The following is a 21,186-nucleotide window of genomic DNA, read 5'->3' as shown; positions in this document are numbered from 1 at the left end:
GAAACAAAAAATGTATATAAATAGCAGGATTTTAATCAAACATTATTAACAGCAAAATTATTAAATTATTCTTGATTAAAGTATGTTAATTGTAATAACTTTTGCTGTGCAGATTTCTTCATGGGCCGAAAATAGAATTTTGGTACAAGTCCAATTATACTCGGCCTTGATTTAATACAAGAATACATTGATGAGTATGGCTGAATTGAATTTGGGCCGAAACAAAATTGATGAGCCCAAATGTTTTACTATTTGCTCAGCCTTGAATGTTTAAATTAATTTGTGGCTGAAGCTAGTTATAATGGGCCAAATTGATTTTATTATTATAAGCCCAAGATCTATGCTAAGATCCAATGCATGATTCAAAATCCATCAGGAAAGCAAATGTTACCATTTGCCTTATGCTCTCCAACGGATTCTATTTCTCATTAAGGATGGATTCCAAATTTTAATTTGGTAGCATTGGAAACATAAATGAGAGAGAGAATATGAGTGACATGATTGATTTACTAAGTGCTGCACGCCACTCTAAGGGAAGTAAAAGCAACTTTGTAATTACATTGATTAATTCATTCAATTGCTTTCCTTCCAAGTTGTTTATTCTCTCTCATCTCTTTCTCTCTTCTCTTTCGGTCATTGTCCAGGAAGCCATGGAAGATACACCTACTCACCGAAAAGAAGATGGAGCACGTCTCAAGACCATCATGATGATGGCAAGAAAACATAACAAAATAAAAGTATGTTGTGGCTGAGATTTTCACCAAAAGCGGTAAGATTTGATGAGGTAATCTCGAGCTCTTCATACTAAAAAAGAAAGAAGGATATTCGGCCAGCAAGTAGGAGATCTTTGGAGGCATGGCTTGTCTCTGATTCTGCTCAACCACCACAAGAAGTAGCTAGAGTGGCGAAGTGATGGAAGAGGCAGAGATTGGAGCAGATGAAGCCATCATCATCATGAAGCATCAAGGGCCAGAAATCCATCTTGGAGAGCAAGCCAAGGATGGAGCGCTCGGATTGATGAAGAGTGATGACCAAGAAAGAACTAGAGGTATTTGCATGTTGGGTTTTGCATGAGTTACCTCTTCTCTCTCTGTGGCCGAACCGGTTCTGTTTTGAAGAAAAAGAAGTTAAGCTTGGTTTTGTTTCAACTGTGAAGGCTTCTCTTCTCTATAAAAGGGGTGAACAGTCACGGTTTGATTCAAGGGAGAAAGTTTGAGAGTGCAAGGCACAGAAGTCTCATAGCTACCTAAGCTTACAAATTTTCTTCTCCTTCAATGTATTCTGTTTAGTATTTTTCTGTTTAATTTTGTCATGTCTTGAGTCTCATGGAAAAAAGGTAAACAGTGAGGTTTGTATGAAAAAGCCATAGAGCGGAAAGAGGCAGAGAGTGCAAAATTAAAAGAAAAAGCCATAGATGTCTTAGAGTTCCTTTGTTCATCTATGTTGTGTTTCATGATTCTGTGGGAATCTCCTTGTAAGTTGGGTTAGCACTTTACAGTTTGTAATCAGATTGATTATAGTGAAATTCCATCATAGTTGTGATGGAGACTAGATGTAGGCTGCATTGCACTTAGCAGCTGAACCAGGATATATCTGGGTGTAATCTTCGTTCTCTACTACTCCATTTCTGTTTCTACTGCACAGGAGCTAAAACCAAAAATATCTCGTGCTAAGTGACGAGACAAAAATAAAAAGTCTCGTGGCTAGGGACGAGACAAAAATGTCTTCTCCAAGACCAGAAAGTGTAATCAAGCAAAAAAGGGGCTAAGATTCAACCCCCCTTCTCTTAGCCACTGAAACCATCAATTGGTATCAGAGCTTGGTCTCAAAGAGATCAAGCTTTGCAGCTTGGAGAAAAGATCCTCATGGCAGAAAGCAGTGGTTCAAATCTGGTGTCCTATAACCTTACAGAAGGACAGTCAAGCAACAGACCGCCTCTTTTCTCTGGGAAAAACTACACCTATTGGAAGGAGAGAATGAAGATCTTTGTGCAAGCAGTAGACTACAGACTATGGAAGATTATCCTGGAGGGTCCTCAATTTCTGATCAACACAAGTGCTGAAGGAGTAGTCACTCTTAAGCCTAAAGCAAGCTGGACCGAAGAAGACAGAATGAAAATAGAGTTAAATGCCAAGGCTGTTAATCTACTCAACTGTGCTATCAGCTTTGAGGAGTACCGATGGGTATCACGATGTACAATGACAAAGGAAATCTGGGATAAATTGCAAATCACTCATGAAGGAACCACCATTGTAAAGAAGACTCAGATAGACATGTTAAACAGGGAGTATGAAATGTTTACAATGAAGGAATGAGAATCCATTGATGAACTGTTCGAACGATTCAACACCATCATTGTGGGCTTGGATGCTATGGGAATAGTACATTCCAATTATGTGCTTGTGAGAAGAGTGCTGAGATGTCTCACTAAAGAGTGGGAAACAAAAGCTTTAATTATTTCTAAGAGCAGTAACCTTGATTCCATGACACTTGATGATTTGAGAGGAAACCTTCTTGCTTTTGAAAACACTTATTTGAAAAAAGAGTCAAAAAAGAAAAGAATTGCTTTTTCTTCTGTAACTAACCCCCTGGATGATGAATCTAGTGATAACTCCTCTGAAAATGAATTTGTGTTATTTGCCAAAAAATTTAGGAAAATGGTGAAGTTCAAAGGCAAAGGCAGCAGCTCAAGGAAAATAAAGAAAGACCTTAGCAAAGTAACTTGTTACAACTGCAAGGAAATGAGACACTTCAAATTTGACTGTCCCAAGTTAAAGAAAGAGGAGAAGCAAAAAGGGGGAAAGAAGAAGAAGGGTCTGATGGCATCATGGGAAGACTTGGAAAATGACTCAGACAGTGATGAAGAATCTGAGACCAAGTCACAGCCTTGTCTCATGTCAAATCATGTAGATCAGGTATTTTTCAAAACCCTGACACTGAAGACCTTCATCTTATGATAGATCACCTTTCTGAAAAAATAAGATGTTTTTCTGACTGATAATCAAGATCTTGAACAACAAATTTTCATTCTTAAAGTTGAAAATAATTTTCTCAAAGAAAAGTTAAGGGAGGCCGAAACTGCTTGTGATCTTGTGGAAGAAAATAAGCAGTTGAAAGCTCAACTTAGAAGTTGTGAAAGTGATCACTCGGTAGTTGCATATGTAAACTGTTTTAAGGAAAATGAAGAGTTGCTGAAAAAGGTTAAAAATCTTGAAAATGACTTAGCCAAATTTACTCAAAGTTCTGCAAATCTAAATTAAATTTTGGCTAGTCAAAAACCACTCTTTGATAAAGCTAGTTTGGGGTTTTATAAATCTGATAAGAAACCTTCTTTTAAAGATAAAGCTTCTTCATCCAATGACACAAGGTTTCAAGATCCTACCTACTTTAACAAAACAGCAACTCCAAGGTTTTGTAGGTTATGCAACCGAAGCGGTCATTTTCTTGTTCAGTGTTTCTTTGGTGAAAAAATGATTGGTGATAAAGTTTATAAAGTTGTTTTTGATTACAATGATTTGGGACATAGGAGATGATTTAACGTGAAAGGATCCAAGAAAATTTGGATACCTAAGGTCACTTGAGCTTATTTTGTAGGTGTGCCTAGCATCCAAGAGGAAGGAAAATATGTGGTACATGGACAGCGGATGCTCTAGGCATATGACTGGAAAGACAACATTTTTCATAAAGCTTGATGAGTATGATGGAGGTCTTGTCACTTTCGGTGATGATGGAAAAGGAAAGATAGTGGCCGTTGGAAAAATTGGTAAAAGCTTTTCATCTTGTATAAATGATATTCTTCTTGTAAATGGTTTGAAACATAATTTACTTAGTGTAAGTCAATTGTGTGATTTAGGTTTTGAAGTAATTTTTAGAAAATTTGTGTGCTTGGTTGTTTGTAAAAAAACTGGAGATATTCTTTTTGAAGTTAAAAGATGCAACAATGTGTATGGATTAACTCTTGAGGACTTAAAAGAACAAAATGTAACATGTTTTACATCTCTTGAATCTGAAAAATGGCTATGACATAGAAAGTTAGATCATACTAGCATGTACCAAATTTCTAAGCTAGTGAAGAAAAATCTAGTTAGAGGAATTCCTAAAATCAAATTTGATAAGGATCTAACTTGTGATGTTTGTCAATTAGGCAAACAAGTTAAATCTTCTTTTAAACTAAAAGATGGAATTTCAACCAAAAGGCCATTAGAGATGTTACACATTGATCTTTTTGGTCCAACAAGAACACAAAGTTTAGGAGGTAAACACTATGGTTTAGTAGTGGTAGATGATTACTCTAGATTTGGTTGGGTACTTTTCCTTGCTCATAAGAATGATGCATTTTATGCCTTCTCCACCCTTTGTAAGAAAATTCAAAATGAAAATGATTTGAAAATTGCTCATTTGAGAAGTGATCACGGAAAAGAATTTGAAAACCAAGATTTTGAAAAATTCTGTGATGACTTTGGAATTTCTCATAATTTTTCATGCCCTAGAACACCTCAACAAAATGGGGTTGTTGAAAGAAGGAATAGAAGCCTTCAAGAAATGACTAGGGCTGTGTTATGTGAGAATGATGTTCCTAAATTTCTATGGGCTGAAGCTGTAAATACAGCATGTTATATTTTGAATAGGACAATAATTAGAAAAAGGGTTGAAAAGAACTCCTTATGAGCTATGGAAAGGAACCCCTCCAAATCTTAAGTACTTTCATGTTTTTGGATGCAAATGTTTTGTACTTAACAACAAAGAAAATCTTGGTAAGTTTGATCCAAAATCTTATGAAGGAATGTTTGTTGGATACTCCACCACTAGCAAGGCCTATATGATTTACCTTAAAGAACATAGAACCATAGAGGAATCCATGCATGTTACTTTTTGTGATTCTAACTTAATTCCCAATACTGTGATAGATAGTGATTCAGATTGTGAAAGAGCTGGAACAAGCAAAGAAAATCCCAAGTCTGCCTAAATTGAAGAATCTGCTAGTCCAGAATTGTCTCGTCAGATTGGAGGAGACATTTCCATTTTGTCTCCTGAACCAGCACGAGAAACTGAAACAGTGAGACCAACAGAAACTCATCAAAGCTCAACACCACAAAGGAAGCCTAGAGAATGGAAGTCTATGAGGGGTTATCCTCATGACTTCATCATTGGTGATCCCTCTCAAGGAGTGACAACAAGATCCTCAACCAAAAGACAATTCGAATCAAGCAACTTTGCATTTTTGTCACAAATGGAGCCCAATAATGTGAAAGAAGCTCTTGAAGACCCATCATGGGTCAAGGCCATGCAAGAGGAGCTTGCTCAATTCAACAAGAATGAGGTTTGGACAGTAGTACCTCATCCGGATGGTAAGAAAGTTACGGGTACTAAGTGGGTGTTTAAAAATAAACTTGGTGAGGATGGACAAGTTGTTCGTAACAAGGCTAGATTAATGGCCCAATGTTATGATCAAGAAGAGGGAATAGATTTTAATGAGTCTTTTGCTCCAGTAGCTAGAATGGAAGCAATTAGATTGCTTCTTGCCTATGCTGCCCATAAGGGTTTCAAAATGTTTCAAATGGATGTTAAATGTGCTTTCCTTAATGACTTTATTGATAGAGAAGTGTATGTGGCACAACCCCCCAGTTTTGAACATAAAGATTTTCCAAATCATGTTTTCAAACTAACTAAGGCTCTTTATGGTCTTAGACAAGCTCCAAGAACTTGGTATGAAAGGCTTAGTGCCTTCCTATTGGAAAATCAATTTCAAAGGGGTACCACGGATACAACTTTATTCATTAAAGCATCTAATGATGATATAATTCTAGTTCAAGTTTATGTGGATGATATTGTGTTTGGATCGGTCAATGAGTCCTTGTGTGAAGAGTTTGGAAAACTCATGACTAGTGAGTTTGAAATGAGTTTAATGGGAGAGCTAACCTTCTTTCTTGGCCTCCAAATTAAACAAACTCCTAGTGGTACTTTTATTCACCAAGAAAAGTATGCAAAAGAACTTATCAAAAAGTTTGGCCTAGAAAATTCTAAACCAATAGGAACACCAATGCATCCAAACAATAAACTTGAAAAAGATGATGATGGCAAATATGTGGATGAAACACGGTATAGGGAAATGATTGGTTCATTAATGTATCTTACCTCCTCTAGACCGGATATTGTTCAAAGTGTGGATGTATGTTCAAGATTTCAATCTCACCCAAAAGAATCTCATCTTTCGGCTGTTAAGCGCATCATTAGATACATTAAGGGAACATGTGATTATGGCTTGTGGTATCCAAAATCTGATGATTTTTGTGCAGTAGAGTTTTGTGATGCAGATTATGCGGGAGATAGAGTGGATAGAAGAAGCACCTCCAGCATGTGTTGCTTCCTTGGAAGCTCACTTAACATGAGGTCAAGCAAGAAACAAGCCACAGTTACTCTATCCACAGCTGAAGCTGAATATATATCCGCATCTGCTTGTTGTTCACAATTAATTTGGTTAAAAACGCGGTTATAAGATTACAAATTAAAGATCAATAGTATACCATTATTTTGTGATAACATGAGTGTAATAAATATTTCAAAAAATCCTATTTTGCACTCAAGAACAAAGCACATTGAGATCAAATATCACTTTATTAGAGAATATGTGCAAAAGGGTACTATTGATATTCAATTTGTAAAATCTGAAGATCAACTTGCTGGCATTTTTACAAAACCCCTCTGTGAAGACAGATTCTGTTCACTAAGAAAAAGCTTGGGAATGTTTGATTTAAGCTCTATTGAAAATTTGTGAAATTCTAACTCTGCTCAGTTTTGTCTCGTAGGAATGAACAAGATAAAAATCCAAGCGTGTTGGAGAATCTGTAATTAAGGGGGAGGCTGCACAGAATTTATCTCTCATGGACCCCACAAAATCTCTTTGACCCCACCTTGACCCTTTGATTGGTTCCTCATCTTATGATGATCAAAATCTTTTTGTTGTCTTATCAAATCTTTTTGAAAGTAGTTATTGTCAAATCAAATCCCTCTTTCCATCTAATCCCTTGATTCTAGGAAATCACTTTTTCAAATTCCTGAAAATTTCTTGGTTAATAACCGCGCCATGATGATCATTAACTTCCCTTTCTAATCAACATTTAATGCACCTCTAACTTCTCTCCACTCTCCACACTCTTCAGCCATCTCTTCTTCTTCCAACTCCATATCTTTTCTTCATCATGAAAAAGAAAACGGCTTCTAGGAAAAGTGAACGCATTCGCCTTTCTCAAAAGACCCCCTCTCCACAGACCCACACTCATATCCATATTCATTCTACATATTCATCTTCTCCCTCACCACCATCCAAACATACGGCCACTATGAGAAAGAAAGTAATTGCTCACAAAAGCTCAGGCCGAGGCAAAAACAAGGAGCCAAGTGTTGAGGAAGAATCATCTCACACCTTACCCATTGCCTCACCACCACCATCACCGAAGAAAGCCACACCTGGGAAGAGTGCTCAGAAATCAAAAGAATTCGTTCTACACAACACCATGGAACCGGCAAATCTGGAATCCTTGGAGTTCAAGAATAAATTTGCCAAAACACACTCTCATTATGACCCTGCCAGATTCAACTCTTGCACTTCTTATAAATTCCACAAAGAAGTCATGCAAAAGCGTCATCTCTGTCTGACTTACCTTGTCAATCTTGAGACTCTCGCTAACAAGAGAATAAATGTCTCTCCTCTCTTCGAACTGCTCCAATGGACTCCTCTGCTTCACATCCAGAAGCCAGTTTATCCAGGTCTGGTCCGTGAGTTCTACACCAACATGAGACTTATTGATGGCACCATCCATTCATATGTGAAAAAAGTTCACATCACTCTTGATATTGCCACCATTGGAACTGCCTTGGGATACAAAGATGAAGGGCCGAGAGCATACATTACCGAAAGGTAGGACTCACAAGTTGGCGTCACCCATAAGGTTGTTCTTCAACATATATGTGAGCATCTCTCAGGCTTGGATGGAAATGTTCCTACCCACAAGGCTCTAGGTTCCACCAACTCATTGCTTCACAGGATCATCACCCACATCTTGACTCCTCAAAGCGGGTCTCACAATAGAGTAACATATTCTGACTCCCTCATCTTATTTGCACTTATTACATCTACTCCCATTTCTTTTGGTTATATTATGATCCACCATATGTGGGACTCGGTCAAGAGCACCAAAAAGGCAAATCTGCCCTATGGTATGTTCTTAACCAGTATCTTTGAATTCTTTAAAGTTGATCTTTTGAATGAGGCAGTAGAGAACAAAGTGTCAATGGTCAAAGGAGGTGGAGCAGTTAAAGGAACCAAAAGTAAGAAATTCATGGCTTCAGAAAGTGAGTTTGAGGGCAGACCTGAGTCCTCCAAAACCACCAAGTCTATCAAAGAAATTCTCACAGAATTTTCAAATATGTCAGAAGTCATGGTACATTCTCATAAGGCTGCACGTAAACTAGCATATGAATCTGAAAGAGCATGGATGAGATGCAAAGATAGAATGGGTCTAATGCTGGAAAACTTGGAGAAAGATTTGGGAGATGAAGAAGATGAAGGAGAATTTGATCTGCATTTATCTGATGATTAAATTTCTATTTAAGTTTAGGATATTGACTTAATTAGGCTCAATCTGTTTCTCTGTTTTGTGTTAAGATACTGCAATAACTCTGAGATACTCTGTGATACTCTGTGATACTCTGTTTTGTTTGGTTATATCTTGCATATCTTATTTTCTATGACAAAATTTTGATTGCAGGTGCCCCTTTGATGACAAAAGGGGGAGAATAAGGTTAAAAAAAAAATTGAAACTCGAACAGGGGATTTGAAACTGGAATAGGGGATGAAATTTTCATTTTGTGAAAACTCATGATCACCTCTGTTGATGATTAAACAATGCATTTGGTTTATGTTGATTGAGAATGCATTCGGTTTATCTTGATTGCTGCCATTATTTGATGTTTATCTTGGTAAAATGTGTTTACTATTTACCTTGGTAAAATGATTTATGTTGGATTTATTTTTGGCAGTTCTTAATGATGAAAGTTGCTGTGTTTGGAAAGATTAAATCATGATTGAAAAATATTTTTTCTACCAAGATTGTTCTGATTTATTGAAAAATATTTTTGAACAGCAAGATTTCTACCAAAAACAGATTTTGATTGATTATGATATATTTGAGCAGAAAATTAAATTTGTGATAGCAAATAAATTTTGTATATCATTCAAATCTACTCATAAATCAAGCATTTAGCATCATGGAATGAATATGCTAAATAACATTGTTATTTGAAGCTTGATTAAATTGTTACAGGTATAAAGCTTCCCTTGGAAAAAATGGCATATATTAAGAGGGAGCCATGTGACAATTTGAAAGGGGGAGAAATTCAAAATTCAAATGGAGTATTTTTTACTCGATCTTTACATTTCTTTCCATTTCAATTTTTTAATAATGTTTGTCATCAAGGGGGAGATTGATGAGTTTGGAAAACTCTGATTCAAATTGATGATGATCAAACATTATTAACAGCAAAATTATTAAATTATTCTTGATTAAAGTATGTTAATTGTAATAACTTTTGCTGTGCAGATTCTTTCATGGGCCGAAAATAGAATTTTGGTACAAGCCCAATTATACTCAGCCTTGATTTAATACAAGAATACATTGATGAGTATGGCTGAATTGAATTTGGGCCGAAACAAAATTGATGAGCCCAAGTGTTTTACTATTTGCTCAGCCTTGAATGTTTAAATTAATTTGTGGCTGAAACTAGTTATAATGGGCTAAATTAATTTTATTATTACAAGCCCAAGATTTATGCTAAGATCCAATGCATGATCCAAAATCCATCAAGAAAGCAAATGTTACCATTTGCCTTATGCTCTCCAACGGATTCCATTTCTCATTATGGATGGATTTCAAATTTTAATTTGGTAGCATTGGAAACATAAATGAGAGAGAGAATATGAGTGACATGATTGATTTACTAAGTGCTGCACGCCACTCTAAGGGAAGTAAAAGCAACTTTGTAATTACATTGATTAACTCATTCAATTGCTTTCCTTCCAAGTTGTTTATTCTCTCTCATCTCTTTCTCTCTTCTCTTTCGGTCATTGTCCAGGAAGCCATAGAAGCTACACCTACTCACCGAAAAGAAGATGGAGCACGTCTCAAGACCATCATGATGATGACAAAAAAACATAACAAAATAAAAGTATGCTATGACTGATATTTTCACCAAAAGTGGTAAGATTTAGTGAGGTAATCTCGAGCTCTTCATACTCAAAAAGAAAGAAGGAGATTCGGCCAGCAAGTAGGAGATCTTTGGAGGTATGGCTTGTCTCTGATTCTGCTCAACCACCACAGGAAGTAGTTTGAGTGGCGAAGTGATGGAAGAGGCAGAGATTGGAGCAGATGAAACCATCATCATCATGAAGCATTAAGAGCCAGAAATCCATCTTGGAGAGCAAGCCAAGGATGGAACGCTCGGATTGATGAAGAGTGATGACCAAGGAAGAACTAGAGGTATTTGCATGTTGGGTTTTGCATGAGTTACCTCTTCTCTCTCTGTGGCCGAACCGGTTCTGTTTTGAAGGAAAAGAAGTTAAGCTTGTTTTTGTTTCAACTGTGAAGGCTTCTATTCTCTATAAAAGGGGTGAACAGTCACGGTTTGATTCAAGGGAGAAAGTTTGAGAGTGTAAGGCACAGAAGTCTCATAGCTACCTAAGCTTACAAATTTTCTTCTTCTTTAATGTATTCTGTTTAGTATTTTTCTGTTTAATTTTGTCATATCTTGAGTCTCATGGAAAAAAGACAAACAGTGAGATTTGTATGAAAAATCCATAGAGCGAAAAGAGGCAGAGAATGCAAAATTAAAAGAAAAAGCCAAAGATGTCTTAGAGTTTCTTTGTTCATCTATGTTGTGTTTTATGATTCTGTGAGAATTTTCTTGTAAGTTGGGTTAGCACTTTACAGTTTGTAATCAAATTGATTATAGTGAAATTCCATCATAGTTGTGATGGAGACTGGATGTAGGCTGCATTGCACTTAGCAGCTGAACCAGGATATATCTGGGTGTAATCTTCTTTCTCTACTACTCCATTTCTGTTTCTACTGCACATGAGCTAAAACAAAAAATATCTCGTGTCAAGTGACGACACAAAAATAAAAAGTCTCGTGGCTAGGAACGAGACAAAAACAGAAAAGTCTCCTCCAAGACCAAAAAGTATAATCAAGCAAAAAGGGGCTAAGATTCAACGCCACTGAAACCATCAATATCAATAATCTAAGCTTTTGGCATGCAATTAGTATATAAAAAGGTTAGTAGAAGAGATTAAAATGGATATGTTTGATCAATTTTAGTCCATTTTAAATGATAGAGTTTAACACGTTTACTTGAAAATCATTAAACTGCCCACTATTAATACCGTTACCTCTTTTCTAACTACCCACTATCTAACAGGTTATTTCTAAGATTGATTTCAAATTTTAACTGTTCGAATTATTTTTGGATCTGTTCTTCACTTTTGGATAACGCTAACTGTTACCTAGATTTTTTTTATGAATAATAGACTTATTATGTAATTTTTTAGTGAGAGTATATAGTACATAAGGTATAATAACTCAACAAATATTTTTGAAGAGAATTTTTCATTGTAATTTTTTTAGTGAGAGTACACAAAATATATAGTATATAAGGAGTAATAATTTGCTTGTTAAGTGAGGATTCTTCAACTAATTCTCGTTTTAGAATTCTTCAACTAATTTTCAATGATAAAGTTCTTGGGCTGGGAAACAAGACTGCCAGCGGAAATAAGAGGAAGTCTCCAAATAATAAAAAAGAAAGGACCGAGGAGATAGATGAAGATGAGCAGAATGTAGATGAAGATGGAGATTTGGAATATAACGATGTTGAATACCTCATGATGAGCAATTCCTGCCCTTTTCTATTACTCAAAAGGTAAATTATTTTGTTGAATTGTTTATCTCGAAAATATTAAGATATTTTGACTAATACTTCAATTTGCAGGTTTCTTCTTAAGTTTAAGGATTACACCCTGATGACTGAAATCGGGAAGCTAATTGGTAAAATACAGTTTATTGGGATGAACATCACTGACTACCGTGATTTTCTGGAGCAATTCGATATCGTGTGGGGGCTAAACATTTAGCGATGGATGAGGCTACTACAAGTTGTTGCTCTGGTGACTGAAGACAATTGAGGCAGATACTATCCAATGCTTTTGTGCAGAATACGTCAATGATAGCGATATATGGAAATAAATGAAAATTAGGAGTTTATGCATATGTGAGATTGATGTTGTTTGGTGTTATGTAATAGTTTGTCATCATCATCTTGGTGATATGATCAGCTAAGTAGAAATTTCTGTACTAAACCTTTATCACTCTGTCTTACTCATGTAGGCTGTGCATTATAATAGAATGGTAGGATTAGCTTTCTCAGCAGAAAGAATAAAAATATTAGGTTTGCTTTCTTCCAAAATGCATTCAAAAACTAATATAGCATTTCATGATAAATACATATTCTAACTAAAGCAAACGAAGATCGATATTTACAAGGAACCTAATTAAAAACATTAAACATGAAGACAGTTAGACAGAGTTTATAAAACACAATATGGTAATATGTACTATGTACTATGTACTCTCACTGAAAAAATTACAATAATAAATCTATTATTCATAAAAAAATAGCTAAGGAAAGGTCACTTCGCGACTTTTCGAAGGCGAGTGTAGGCTTCGAGCACATTGGATTGACGGTAGCTCTGGAGGCAGCAGAAGAGTCGAGGATTATAGAGTGCGTGACTCACAGGATTTGTTTCTTTCATACAATGTGTTTATGACTGTACGTTCGTATTGCATCTTCATACTATTATCATACCATTACCTGAATTCTAAACTTGCCCATAATTTTACTCTAAACTTCTCTATGATAGAGTTCAGCATGGTCTACTACTGTGTTATTGTTTTCTTGGTGACCCTTTTACCACTTCATAGGTTTCTTATTCTGTTATGTGATTATACAACATATAACAAACAGGGTGGCTATGCATCGTTTAAGGTGCTATTTAATTTCGGTTGTCTCTGGTATTTGCAGTTAAACATCCTTACCCTTTCATCGATCAACTTGTTATATATATCCGTCATATATGTCTAGGGGTTTGTATAGGTCAAGCATGGCAAGAGGGAACAAAGATAGAGCAAGTGCCACGAAAATTATGCAGCGAAATTTTAATGGTGAAGGATTATAGATCATTGTGAGATCATTGAAGAAATTCATTGAATGAATGATTTGTTATACATTTTGTGTATCTGCCAAGTGATAGTAACGTGCTAATGTCTCAAAGGCATGCATGAGGGTATAGCTTGTCAAGAGAGTAGCACTGTAGCATGCCGAGAAGTGAATGCCACAATGTTTCGATCATAGCAATGTATTTATATCCTTATTCAGACTCAAAGTAGTTTGTAGACATTGATTATTCTGGTTGAAAAATGAATACTAGTTTTATTTGAAATTCAAAATGTAAATGATTTTGTTAGGAGTGTACTTACATATTCACCTTTATTCACATCAGCATGCAATAAACAAAAACATAAGATTTAAACCTGTTTTCATTCTAAATGTCTCTTGGAAACTTCAGAGCACAGCATACAAATGAACTAAAACTCTTAATCAAATTGTCATGAACACGGTTTTGTTTTCACCATCTTAGGAAGGCCATGATTGGCATATAAGCTTATTATTGATTGAATCGTTCTTATATTCTAATTAATGATAACGAAAAGGTTTATTTGATAAACTAATCTCTATAGTTGACATATTCCCATGTTGCACTCGCAATTTTGTCAAATCGAACCGATACAAAACATCAATTATATAGCATTTCATGATAAATACATATTCTAACTAAAGCAAACGAAGATCGATATTCATAAGGAACCTAATTAAAAAACATTAAACATGAAGCCAGAGTCTATAAAATACAAAAAAACAAGGCACTACATTAATCATAATAAAGTTATGGACTCAAGAGATAGTGTAGGAAACCATCTTTAAGAGATTATAGGCTTGGCTTCATTAGCCGCATCTCAGATGAGCAACTTGGAAGACCAAAGTGCGACGGTGAAACTAAGCTTTCATGATAGAGTTGAAAGATCCTTTCATATGAGTACTGAGTTAAAGGACGAGGTCTGGGCATGTAATCACTGGAGCTGTCAATATTAGGAAAATCTATGCTGCCATCATTTAAGTTACATAAAACAAACTCGCCACACGGAGTAAACACAAGAAGAACATTTTTCAACATGTATATAGGCCGTAGGCTTGAAGGACGACGATCGAGTCGCGGGTGGTGGGGGATTATGGCCAATTTAGTCCAAGACTGAGGAACTCCATAGTCCTTCATCAACCAAACAGTCCAATGAGTTTTCTTAGTCTCATAACAAACCGCAAGAGTATCCCTCAAGATACCCAATTGGGGAGCCACCCGGTGATCATCATCTGAATCCCTGCTGGGAAGGGAAAACTGACTATAAGTCTCTTTGACCAAGTCAAGGGAAAGAACCCACACAAAACTAAGATAGCGGTGAAAAAGCCAATTAAGAGTGCCAGTGCCACTTACAAAAAGCCCTACAAGATCCACCATAGAACCTCTGTAATTGCGGTCACCAAGTTTATGGGGGAAATCCTGGATTGTTCTCCAGGTAGAATTTGGGCCGAATGTAAACATTCTGGAGACGGATTCGCCTGATTTCTTTTTCACAACTGCGAAAAGCTTATACTTGTCATTCACATGATCATAACCGAATCCGCAAATGGAGAGGAGACATCCAATTTCAAGCGGCTGAGAAGTGAATCCAGTGCAGGGGTTCCACAGCATGGCCTGGCCCTCTTCATCGTGCAAGCACATCAATCCATTGCAAGAGCCAATGATGAGGCGGAAGCTTCCCTCATAGTCATAGGGAACTACTTTAGTGGGTTCACGGGGAGGGTTCCCCATCACAGATCGTACGGAAAACACTCCGATTGTGGGGTATAAGTAGGTTTGGCCATAACAGGCAATACGCGGGTGGGTCAAGGCTGGATCCACCGCCATTGAACGTCGAAGGTGGTCCTTGGCAAATTGAGAACTGGAAATTAGGGTTCTCCATGAACTGCAGACGCTGTTCCTTAATCGAACGAGAGACCTCGCCGGTATCCTCAGCAGGATTTCCTCTATGAGCTCGTCCGGAAGGATAGGTGGTGGTTTTGTCGTGACAACCTTCCCCTTCCTCGGAACAGCATCAGCATCAGCATCAACATCATCAGGAATCGTACCCTTCATACTTACGAGGAAACTCCACAATATAGCAAAATTGAAAGAGTACACAGTACGCAAAGATAAAGAATAATTTATTATGAATTTCTTGATGAATTGAATTATAAAAGTAAAACTAAATATATATATAAAGTATTGACTACAAAAGATAAAAATAAAAATAAGATAAGATGATAATATAAAGATAAGATACGATAACAAGGGCTAAAATTAAAATTAAATTTATGAATTTTTTTGGACTGAATTTATGAGTCGTAAGACTTCTTTATTGATGCTAAGGTAGAAAAATGGTTTAATATGTCCTCGCACGCTGGAGGATAAAAGATATCGAGAATTCCAAGCTTATTGAGATTAAGATAAAATAGTTGAGGAGACAAAGATTTTGTGAAAAGAGAGTTAGATAAAAATCCTTAAAACATCTTTTTTTAAAGATATTTTTAAAAAATTAAAATTCAATATATATAATTCATTAAACTATATTATTTTTATTAAAATTATGTCAGATAAATTGATTTGACTAAAAAATCGATAAATTATATCTTAAATCGGTCTAAATTAATATTTTTTATAAAAAGTAATTATAATATTCCTATTATAAAAAAATGATTAAAATATTCTTTTTTATATATATTAAGAATCATAAATTTTAACCTTTTTCTTTTTTATGTGCAGTTATAGAGTTAGAATTTCGGGTTTTTAAAATTAAAAAATATATATAATAAGAATATTTTAGTCATTTTCTATAATAAGGTTATTATAGTTATTTTTTATAAAAAATAATATTAATTTAGATCGATTTAAGATTTGGTTTATCGATTTTTTGGCCAAATTAATTTGTCTCATCTAATTTTGACAAAAATAACATAATTTAATCAATTATATGTATTAAATTTTAATTAATAAAAAAACATCTTTAAAAAAAAGACGTTTTAAACATCTTTATCGGAGTGGCCTCCTTGTGAAAATGTCAGCTAATTGGCCAGAATAAGAAATGGGGAGAAGTTTCATCACTCCAGGTAACCAAGTGACAATCGACCTCTAAATGTTTGGTTCGTTCATGAAAAACTGGATTAGCAGCAATATGAAGAGCACTTTGATTATCGTAATATAAAACTGGTGGGCGGATAGGAGAGATGCGTAAAAATTGTAACAGATTTAGTGTCATTTTACCTCCTAACCTCCCAAGTGCCATTTCGTGCACGAAGCGATATGCGAATCAGCCAATTACAACCCTTGCCGAACTCCTTGCGTTTCCCATAATACTTCAGATGATCCGACTCTAAGACTCTGTACTCAACACCTCGACGGATGCTATAGTCCTTCACACTCAAAACAGCTTAATCTTTATTACGGAATGATTGCCCAATCTGAAACTCTGTAAAAGAACCCCAATAGTAGCACCTCTGTTTGCCTGTTTTTCCAAAGCCTCCAAGTTTAGAGAGGAGAAGTGCGGAGGGTACTGCTGTGTGCCAGAACTTGAAGGGCCATGCTGTGTATGTGGATTGGCACTTGTGTCATCATCGCTGTCCCCAATTCTGGTCTGAGTCATCGTCCCGCATTACATTCTCAACTCGATCAGTTCCCCAAACCCTTGAACATCGTGAATAATGCCATGACCAGTATCCACCTCATATGTCTGCTGTCGGACCCCACGATTTTCAAACAGTACAAAAGCAACTGCCTCCGTACGATCTAAATCAGCCGCAAAGGAAGGGGATGCAACCTGCGAAACATTTGGAGCGGCCGCAGGCGTCGAACTAGACGCACCGTCCATGCTAGTCGAGCTATGAACCGGAGCTGATGTCCCAGAACTATCGACACCAACCTCCAACTTCGCATATAGCTTGTGTATTCTGACCTCTGTTTTATTTCTCCCAATCATTTTATTTAGGTAAATTGTTCTAATTATTTTTTGCAAAATTATTTTTTATTAAATTCATAATTTTATTTGTCATTAGACATTTTATATAGTAGTGTACAATAACAAATCTTTATATTTATTCGATACAAAAAATATTTTAAATGAATATTATATGATGATGATAAAATATTAGAGATATAAATAGAGCATCGACCATTCATATTTGCATGGCTTCTAGCATTGTTTGAGGTTGGTTTATGATAAGAATTTGGTTGAGGCATTGAATGAGTAACAGCAATGGTCTACCTACACTTAGAAAAAAATACAAACTTTATATGTTGTATATTTTTTTGAAAAAATAAAAAATTAATGCTCGGCAATAAAATAAATCGTGTAAATTAAGTTAGTTAATTTTGTTAATCCTCTATGTTAAGAAGATTTAATGTATAAGTAAATTAATTTATATCAACGTTTTTACGTGTTTTAAGCATATAAGATACTAATCAGGTAGGAATATGTTATTTGGACCAGCTCTATTACCATATATTTTCATACCTATATTTATAAAGAGCAACACAGATAATAAGCATTATTTAAACTCGTGAGAGAATTATTAGTTATCATAATAAAAATTAACTTTAATTGCGTAAAACAAAATATTCAATGATTTTAATTATTTTAATTTTGTGTAATTTTAGTGCATTCAATATAATAGATCTTTATTATAAAACAAATTATTTTTTCTATGCTTCTATTGTATTTTATTTTTTTCACAAATTTAAATTTTGTCCATTAATATGTGACATATTTTAATTTATTTTTTTAATTTGTTACCATAAATTGATAATATGATAAATATTTTATTAATTAAGAATGCAAAAATATTTTTATAAAATAGTTTATTTATTATACTGTAATTTATCTTTGTTTTTTGTGTTTACGACTTTATGTTGCTATCTCTTTATCTTATCAAGTATTTATTATCTATTTAATGTTATAAAATTAAGATATATTTTTTTAGTAATAAATTTTGCTAGGTGTTTCATGATTATTGTTTTGGGTTAATATAGTAACATTTTTTAATAGTTAGTACTTGAATTGGTTATTCGATAAATGTCTTTAATTCGAAAATTTGAAAGTTGTTTATCCATTAACTTGTAATATTTAATATAGTATTTACATTTTTTTTCAAATTAAAATACATTTTACCATTATCAAATTTTATCATTGGTTAATTTTTTTTATTGGATAAAAATTTTATAAGAAAAAGAATTAATCTTATTTATGCCGTGCATTTTTAAATTCATTAAATAAAATATGAATATCTTTGTATTCTTTTTTAACAGTTGTATTTGTATTGAAGTGAGATATATCCTGATTTTATTTTTAAATTTTAAACAATATTTATTATTATCAAAATTCTAAAATATGCGAACATAAATAAAAATAAAAAATAAAAAAATTAAATTAAAATATATTAAAAATTATTATGTTATATTGATTTATTATTTTAATATATATATTTTATTTTGATTATAAAATTATTTTGATCAATTTTAATTTAAAAGTACGGTTTAATATTTTATCAAGTTTTGTGTGTTATGCTGGATCAACGGATTGAATTGGGAGTAATTAAGAGATTTCTATAATTATCTTATATAAAATAGTATTTGTATATGAAGGAATTTCATTTATTTTTTAATATAAGAATGCAAATGCATATTTGCATATTCTTTAATTTTTAATTCTTTAACTCGAACTCTACATTAGTTTAAAGTATGAATACATTTTTTCATAATAAATGTATAATAAATAAAAGCATGACTTAAAGAGTACTCATTAAATTTTTTCATAAGTTAGAGTAATAAATTTATTTTTATTTCATAGTTGTTACTCTATAAAATATATCTATTCACTTAAATTTATAATGATATATATATATATATATTATATTTATATTATTATTCAGGATGAATGATGTCCGAAAAAGTTAGACACCAAACTTTAATTTTAACATTTTATATTGTTAACTTTATAATTCTTATATTGTTTAATGTATTGTTTGATTAAGCAATACATCGTGTATATATAATTTTTTTATCTAAAATTAAACATTAATACTCAAATATATAATAAACATTGAATATTAATTTGATTAATTTTGTTACAAAATATGAGAGTATTAAATACCAACATTATTATTATTAATTTTTTATTTATTAAATTTTTCATTTTTGTTTTTTATTATAACGTAGGCAAGTGGAGGAGTTTATTATGTTAGCAGTTGCATAGCTCCAGCCTAGGTTAATGGAGGAGTTATATAATTAAAGTACAGTTTATAAAATATGATTGGATACTTAGTTTTAATTTATAAAGAGTAAAATAGAAAAATAGAATTGAATACCAAACTTTTCTATTCACTTTATATATTAGATGAGTTCTATAGTATAGAAAAAAGAGAGTTTCTACATCTATAGGTATGTGTTAGTTTATTGGAGAATTTGACAAATGTTTAAATGGAGACAAAATCTGAACTCTTTACAGGAGAAGTACAAGGCCTTGTTTTTTCCGCAAGTAGTTAATTCAAAATTTTGATTGACTAATTATACTAATTAAAATTAAATTTAATAAGATGATGATAAACCTCGCTACAAAATTATTTTTTTTATCAATCTTTAACAACTACAAAAAAAGGTTTCAGTTTATATATTTTATTTTGTTTGAACTTTGAATCATCTTAATATTTTAATAAACTAACTTATTATTTTTATTTTTAATCCATATTTATTATTATTATTACAATTATAGTAAATTTTGTTAAATTCAAATAAAGATTTAATTATTTTGTTGATTTCTATAGTTTTGTAAAATTTTTAATTAAGTTTTTATACTTTTTTTTAATTTGGTCTCTGCACCAATTTTTTTTTAATTAGATTTTTCTTAATAGTAATTGATTTAATTGTATAGAGATATATATATATATATAGACCTAATTAAAAATTTCGTAAAATTATAGAGATCAATAGAGTAAATAAACCCCAAATAAAAGACATATTCATTATATTATATTGTAAGCCAAAATACAATTGTAATGTATTCCAAAACTACGGTTTACATATTACATAATTAGTCATACTAACAATATCTATTTGTAACTAATTTTTTTAAATTACGAGCAATGCATACTGAATGATCTTTTTATTATTAAAATAAAATAAATTACACTAATTTTTACTAGCATCTAAATTTACTAAATACATTTAATTAAATTAATAATTAACAATAAAAAATATCACTTATTATATTATTATTTATAATTTTTAAATTTTGTGACGGTAAACATACTTCTAAGACAATTTAATAATATAAAACATATGATACAAGTTTTTTTTATTAGATATATCATACAACCGTTTATTTTTAAACAATATTGTCATATAAACTAATTTACTATATATTTTGTAAATAAAAAATAAATTTGGATTAAATGGTTAATATTTGATACATGTATTTCTTTTATTGGTTTGACAATTTGTAATTTTTTTAGTATAATAAATCACAGTCGTTATTTTTCGAACAATAATTAAAAAAAATCCAATTTATAATAAAGTCTATTATTATGTCAACATAATTAGTTATAATGAAAATAATTACTCACCTAAACTCTATGCTAAAAAAGATATTTTTTAATAATATTTCTGTAAAGAGCACAAATTTTGTTTCTTTCTCTAAACACTTGTTAACTCTTCAATCAATCAACACATATCTATAAGTGTAGAAATTTTTTCTTTTTTTACACCATAGAACTCATTTATATATTATTATAGATTATAGATATTGGACTTTTATTTCCGTTTCATCCAACAGAATTATACTTAAATTTAAACACTCAGCGCATATATAATTTACCCTTAAGGATTACACTTAATTTGAATTCGCACACAGTCGCGCAAAACTCTTCTAGATTTCTATTTCT

General features: G+C 33.0%; 1 protein-coding gene across 3 annotated transcripts; it reads right to left on the bottom strand.

Annotated features, from left to right (window-relative positions):
* Positions 1 to 13,800: 13,800 nt before the first annotated feature.
* LOC107471624 (F-box/kelch-repeat protein At3g23880-like) lies at positions 13,801 to 15,415 on the bottom strand. Of its 3 annotated transcripts, none has more exons than XM_052255130.1 (2): positions 14,654 to 15,415; positions 14,384 to 14,543 (listed from the first exon to the last, which is right to left on the bottom strand). In XM_052255130.1, exons 1-2 carry the CDS (start codon positions 15,353 to 15,355, stop codon positions 14,529 to 14,531), a joined length of 717 nt encoding a protein of 238 aa, XP_052111090.1. In that variant the 5' UTR covers positions 15,356 to 15,415; the 3' UTR covers positions 14,384 to 14,528. The 3 variants fall into 3 exon arrangements, with proteins under 3 accessions (XP_015946602.1, XP_052111090.1, XP_052111091.1); XM_052255131.1 differs by having other exon boundaries at positions 14,384 to 14,540; XM_016091116.3 differs by having other exon boundaries at positions 13,801 to 15,415.
* Positions 15,416 to 21,186: the final 5,771 nt, after the last annotated feature.

The sequence above is a fragment of the Arachis duranensis genome, chromosome 10 (assembly GCF_000817695.3).
Source record: "Arachis duranensis cultivar V14167 chromosome 10, aradu.V14167.gnm2.J7QH, whole genome shotgun sequence".
Classification (NCBI taxonomy): domain Eukaryota; kingdom Viridiplantae; phylum Streptophyta; class Magnoliopsida; order Fabales; family Fabaceae; genus Arachis; species Arachis duranensis.
The sequence above is the reverse complement of the archived record's forward strand: the minus strand, read 5'-3'. Positions and strand labels throughout refer to the sequence as shown.

What these genes read in the sequence shown, in the direction of transcription:
- LOC107471624 (XM_016091116.3), bottom strand. Translation starts at nt 15,355, where the DNA reads ATGAAGGGTACGATTCCTGATGATGTTGATGCTGATGCTGATGCTGTT.